Genomic DNA, 6201 nt, shown 5'->3' on the forward strand with positions numbered 1-6201 from the left:
AAATATGGCAATTTGTCTCTGTTTATCTGCCTTCTGTTTGGTATGTTTTGATACTTTAAGGTTTTGGTTATCCATAATAAATAACTTCAGTCGGGACAAAAAACGGAAATTGTAAATTTATATCCATCGCTGAATATATAAAAGATATTTGATCAATACATTGATATTTTCAAAATTTCAAATGACCAGAAATGGAAAAAGACAAATAACATATGCATGTAAACTATTTTTCTCTTATTTATATTATATATATATATATATCGCTTCTAAGTATTCTACAACTATAAATTTTAACTTTAAAGAACTTCAAAAGTATATTTACACAAACATTTTTTTTTGAACATTACAAACATTTAGTTATTCGAAGTTTTTAAAGTCTTAATTAAACTGTTACGATTAATAAAACGGAAAAAGAGTCTCAAGCTTTTAAAATATTCATTTGAAGTTTACGCAAAAAAAAAATCATTTGAAGCTTCCTTTTTGACGACAAATATTTATTTAGGTTAGATTTGAAAGCTACGTTTCTATATGAAAAAAGAAGTAATATAATTATATTGAGTTTTAAAATGTCTATTGAGCTTGATCGTGTCCCGACGGATATCTGAAGGAGCCTCACAAGACAAAATAACACACGTATCTATACGCACATATATACATATACAGAGCCCTACTGCATGTCTGCATCGACAAAAAAAAAATGTTAAAACGCATGGCATGAATTTGCTTACCTGATATATGTTTATATATATGCGAAGTATGTGTATCAAATGAATGACGTTTTCTCATATTGGTCGTGAAATGGCGTTGACAAAAGAGAAAGCATCCAGCGTAGCTTCTTATTAAAAAAAAGTGGGTGTATCTTCTTCATTGCATACCAAGCATGATATCCCTTAGAAAATCTATAAAAATATCGAAAATAAAACTAGTTGTACGTGAGTTAACTTTTCTGTCCTTTTTATAATCAGGAGATCACATATCGAAGTTCAAACTATTCTCCAAAGAGGCTTTCAAAAATCGGACCTTTACCATTCAAAAGTTATACATAGGCCTAGTTATACATAGCCAACCGTAGATTAAAATTTCAAAGGAAATATTTTAACAATATTTAAAATAAATACTTATATAGTCAAGTAAAATTGCTAACCTATGAGATTATATGTATTCTTATTTGAATAATTTTCAAGAAAAATAACTTATGAACTTGTGAGATTTACTACGGTTTTTTGTTAAAGATTTACTACGTTTATTAACACATATATTTGTTTTTATTTTGTTTCATGGCTATTTTTAAAATATTAATGGCTCAAATTTAGCAAAAAAAATAAAAATCTTACCTTCTGAAGATTGCCAAAAAACTGTGACCTTCTCGAGTTATAGAAGGAGTACTGTAAAAGGAATATCGATAATTAAGGTGAGTCATCGCCACGCATGTTGTCGAGTACGTACAACTACGAAGGCCCATCATTTTTTTTAATTTTTTTTTCGCAACGTCAAATAATCGACTGTCTAACTCTATACCTGCTATATTATTTTTTATAAGTTACTTGTATGTATATTAACTTAGGTTTTGATGACGGACTCCTGCACCATCACGAAATGTGACAAAAAATCTCTACATATATATATATATATATATATATATATATTTGTTATTAGTACAAACATTACAATTCTACATATTACCATTCAAAGCTTTAATAAATGGCATATTTTTGTAAAATAGTAAATTCCAGTGAATAGAAGTGTCATTCAATCAAAATTTTAAAATTATTTTTTAAATTTTATATTCCAACAAATTTTAAAATTTTAATAGTTTAAGTTGATGATTTCTAAAATCTTTACAATATTCTTTAAATTTTAATTTCAGTCATTTATTCATTAGTCTCCATAATAAATTATTTGAAATCTATTTAAAATACAAAAAATTTAAAAATCTTGTAAAATTGAATAACACTAAATTTCTAAGTACTGGATTTAAATTATACATTAACTAACACAGAATTTTAAATAAAATTTACAAATATCATATTCAATAACTATAGATTTTAAAATAGAATATATAATTATTATTTGAATAACAGTAGATTATATTATAATTAAAATTCATTAACTTATTTTTCATAGCCTAAACATTCTTTCAGGGTTTTGAGTTATATGTGAGCCCACTACAAGAAAACGTACCAGTAACAACGACGGTTTACGGCGAAATTATTTCCTCGTAAATTTGCATGGTCTTTACAACGCAATTACGACGAGACAAAATTTCGTCGTAAACTCCATGGCAATTTACGGCGAAATGGTTTCGTCGTAAAGTCAATGTAAGTGTACGACGAAAGTACGTGGAAAGCGAAATAGTCGTAAACGTTACATCGACATTACAACGAATCATGTTATCGTTATATTTAGGTGAAAACGTGTATTCAATGTGCTTTAACTTACATAAATTCGTTGTAAAGTCGTTGTAAATGTACCATGTAAAACTTTCCTTGTAAAATCGTTGTTATATTTCTCTATATATATGTCATTACCTACAACTCTCTTCCTCACAACACACAACTCTCTTCCTCTCGAACACGTTTAGACTCTGTTACTCATTCAGCCACCAATTACTATTTCGAAGATGACGATAAGGAACCTGAGTCATTCGTCTGTCTGCCAATTCAGTGGAGCGACAAGGAGAAAGTGGACGGAAGTGCAGTTGGTTTATACTTGAGAGGAACCTCCGACCATCGTCAAAGGTTCCTCTCAAGTACAAACCAGCTGCACTTCCGTCCACTTTCTCCTTGTCGTTCCACTGAATTGGCAGACAGACGAACGACACAGGTTCCTTATCGTCGTCTTAGAAATAGTAATTGGTGGTTAACAACGCAATTACGACGAAACCAACGAAACCAAAATTCATCGTAAACGCCATGTAATTTTACGACGCAAGTACGTCGAAGCGAAAACTTTACATCGACACTACAACGAATCATGTTATCGTTATATTTAGGTGAAAAACTTACCTAAATTCGTTGTAAAGTCGTTGTAAAGATACCATGTAAAATATTCCTTGTAAAATCGTTGTTATATTTCAACTACCCAACTCGAAAATTTCTCTATATATATGTCATTTCCCACAACTCTCTTCCTCACAACACACAACTCTCTTCCTCACAAGACCCAAACGGAAAAAAAAAATCAGCAAAAATTTTTTTTAAAAAAAAATACAAGAAAAAATGGTCGGTGGCGGTAGTATTTACGAGTTACGAAGTTGGATGTATTTGCACAAAGATTCCGACGGGAGAGTGACGAATGCATTTCTGAACGGGCTAGAGACATTCATGCACCAGGCGGGCTGTACACCGATCACGCAGGAAAGCGGTAAGATGTTCTGCCCCTGTCAAAAATGCAAAAATTCGAAATTTGTACGTAGTGAAACTGTATGGAATCATTTAGTAAACAAAGGATTTACACCACAGTACTACATTTGGTATCAACATGGAGAGGGTTATGGGGGAAATGAAGCTAGTAGTAGTAATGATAATTTTGAGGATGCTCATCATAATGAAGAATCGAATCATGTGCATAATGAATATAATTATCATGAAGAGGAGCAGATGGTAGATCATGATAGGGTTCAAGATATGATTAGTGATGCATTTTTAGAAACAACTACAACAATAGCTGATGGAACTGGAAATGTAGAAGAACCTAATTTGGATGCAAAAAGGTTTTATGAAATGCTAGATGCTGCAAATCAACCAATCTACACTGGTTTTAGAGAAGGTCTCTCTAAATTGTCTCTAGCAGCTAGGATGATGTATATTAAAACGGATCATAATTTACCTGAGAATTGCATGGATGCATGGACGGAGTTGTTTAAAGATTATTTGCCAGAAGACTACGTGTCTGCTGAATCTTATTATGAGATTCAGAAATTGGTTTATAGTCTTCGGTTACCCTCGGAGATGATTGATGTTTGCATCGACAACTGCATGATCTACTGGAAGGAAGATGACAAGTTAGAAGAGCGTCGATTCTGCAAAAAACCACGATTCAAACCACAAGGCCGTGGGAGGAATAGGGTACCGTACCAAATGATGTGGTACCGACCAATTACAGACAGATTGAAAAGATTATATCAATCTGAGAGGACTGCTGCGTCGATGAGGTGGCATGCCGAACATGTCCAGAGAGATGGTGAGGTTGCACATCCATCAGACGCAAGAGCGTGAAAATATTTCAACAAGGTACATGCAGATTTTGCTACAAATATTCGGAATGTCTATCTTGGGTTATGCACCGATGATTTAGTCCATTTGGAATGTCTGGTAGACAATATTCTTTGTGGCCAGTCATTCTTACGCCGTACAATTTACCGCCGGATATGTGCATGGAACAAGAATTTCTATTTTTGACCATATTAATCCCTGGGCCGAAGCATCCAAAAAGGTCTCTTGATGTTTTTCTTCAACCGTTGATAGAAGAGCTAAAGCAATTGTGGTCAGAAGGGGTGAGGACGTACGATTGTTCCTTGAAAAACAATTTTACGATGCGAGCAGTTCTGCTGTGGACGATAAGTGATTTTCCTACTTATGGGATGTTGTCTGGCTGGACAACACATGGAAGATTATCTTGTCCGTATTGTCTTGGATCCACGGATGCTTTTCAACTGAAAAATGGTAGGAAGAGTTGTTGGTTTGATTGTCATCGTCGCTTTCTTCCACTTGTCCATCCGTACAGAAGAAATAAGACATTGTTTCGACATAAAAAAATTGTCAGAGACAGTCATCCTCCATATTTCACCGGCCAGCACATCGAAGCGGACATTGATTATTACGGAGCTCAGGAAACAGTTAAGGTTGGAGGAAATTAGTATTTTCCTGGAAATAGGCCTGATGGGTATGGTGTCTCTCACAATTGGCATAAGAAGAGTATATTTTGGGAGCTACCCTATTGGAAGGATCTTCTCTTACGCCACAATCTGGATGTCATGCATATCGAGAAAAACTTTTTTGAGAACATCATGAATACATTACTTAACGTCCCTGGAAAGACAAAAGATAACAAAAAGTCAAGGATGGAATTACCTGATATTTGCTCAAGAAGTGAGTTACATATCAAGAGCAATGGAAACGTTCCTGTTCCCATCTTCCGGTTGTCATCAGCAGCCAAAACAACCTTGTTTAACTGGGTTGCATCGGAAGTTAAGTTTCCTGATGGTTATGTTTCAAATCTGTCAATATGTATTGAACGAGGTCAAAAGTTCTCCGGAATGAAGAGTCATGATTGTCATGTGTTTATGCAACGACTGCTTTCATTTGCTTTTGCCGAGCTCCTTCTAGCAAATGTCTACGAAGCACTTGCAGGTAATTATAAATTTATAATATATATACATATGTTATGAAATGTTATTAATTTTATTCTTTTTGAAATATACAGCCATCAGAGCATTTTTCAGAGATCTTAGCACACGTACGTTCAAAGAAGAAGTCATCGAACAACTTCATTAGAACATTCCGATCATATTGTGCAACCTGGAGAAGATATTTCCTCCTTCATTTTTTGACGTCATGGAGTATCTAGTTGTCCACCTACCGTATGAAGCATTGCTTCGTGGACCTGTTCACAATGGATGGATGTATCCGTATGAGCGACAGATGAAACATTTGAAGGGGAAAGCAAGAAATCTTGCAAAGGTTAAAGGTTCAATAGTTGCGGGGAGTTTGACAGCCGAAACATCTAACTTCACATCATACTACTTTGCTCCAACTGTTCGTACGAGAAAAAGAGTTCCTAGGAGATATGATGATGGTGGAGTACCGACATCATATCCAATTGATGGTGTTCCTGACATTTTCTGCGAAATTGGACGGTTTGGTGGTAAAACGAAAGAAGTATGGTGGTCATGTGAAGAAGATAAACATAGTGCCCACATTTATATTCTGGTCAACTGCGAGGATGCAATGACCCGTTACTTTGAAAGGTAAATATTTTTGTGAATGTTAATTATATGAATTGAAGTTAATTATGTATGACTTGATTATTTGTTCAATTTGCAGCATGTTTGTATCTTAAGTTGAAGAAGCAATACCAGGAATATCTGCAACTGATGTGGACACACGTAAAGATAAGCACTTTGTCAAGTGGTTAAGATCACAGGTACGTAATATATCTCATACTATTATTAATTAAGTGTTTAAGAATATATATATGCTT

The 6201-nt window shown here is 34.1% G+C and overlaps 1 protein-coding gene across 1 annotated transcript; it reads left to right on the forward strand.

Moving 5' to 3' along the window:
• The first annotated feature begins 304 nt into the window (after positions 1-304).
• LOC117126766 lies at positions 305-5324 on the forward strand. Its single transcript, XM_033275814.1, has 2 exons — positions 305-312; positions 3214-5324. Exon 2 carries the CDS (start codon positions 3219-3221, stop codon positions 4215-4217), a length of 999 nt encoding a protein of 332 aa, XP_033131705.1. The 5' UTR covers positions 305-312; positions 3214-3218; the 3' UTR covers positions 4218-5324.
• Positions 5325-6201: the final 877 nt, after the last annotated feature.

Source organism: Brassica rapa, chromosome A07 (assembly GCF_000309985.2).
Source record: "Brassica rapa cultivar Chiifu-401-42 chromosome A07, CAAS_Brap_v3.01, whole genome shotgun sequence".
Taxonomy (NCBI): Eukaryota; Viridiplantae; Streptophyta; class Magnoliopsida; order Brassicales; family Brassicaceae; genus Brassica; species Brassica rapa.

Coding starts and splice junctions, on each gene's coding strand:
- LOC117126766 (XM_033275814.1), top strand. CDS start 3,219: ATGGTCGGTGGCGGTAGTATTTACGAGTTACGAAGTTGGATGTATTTG.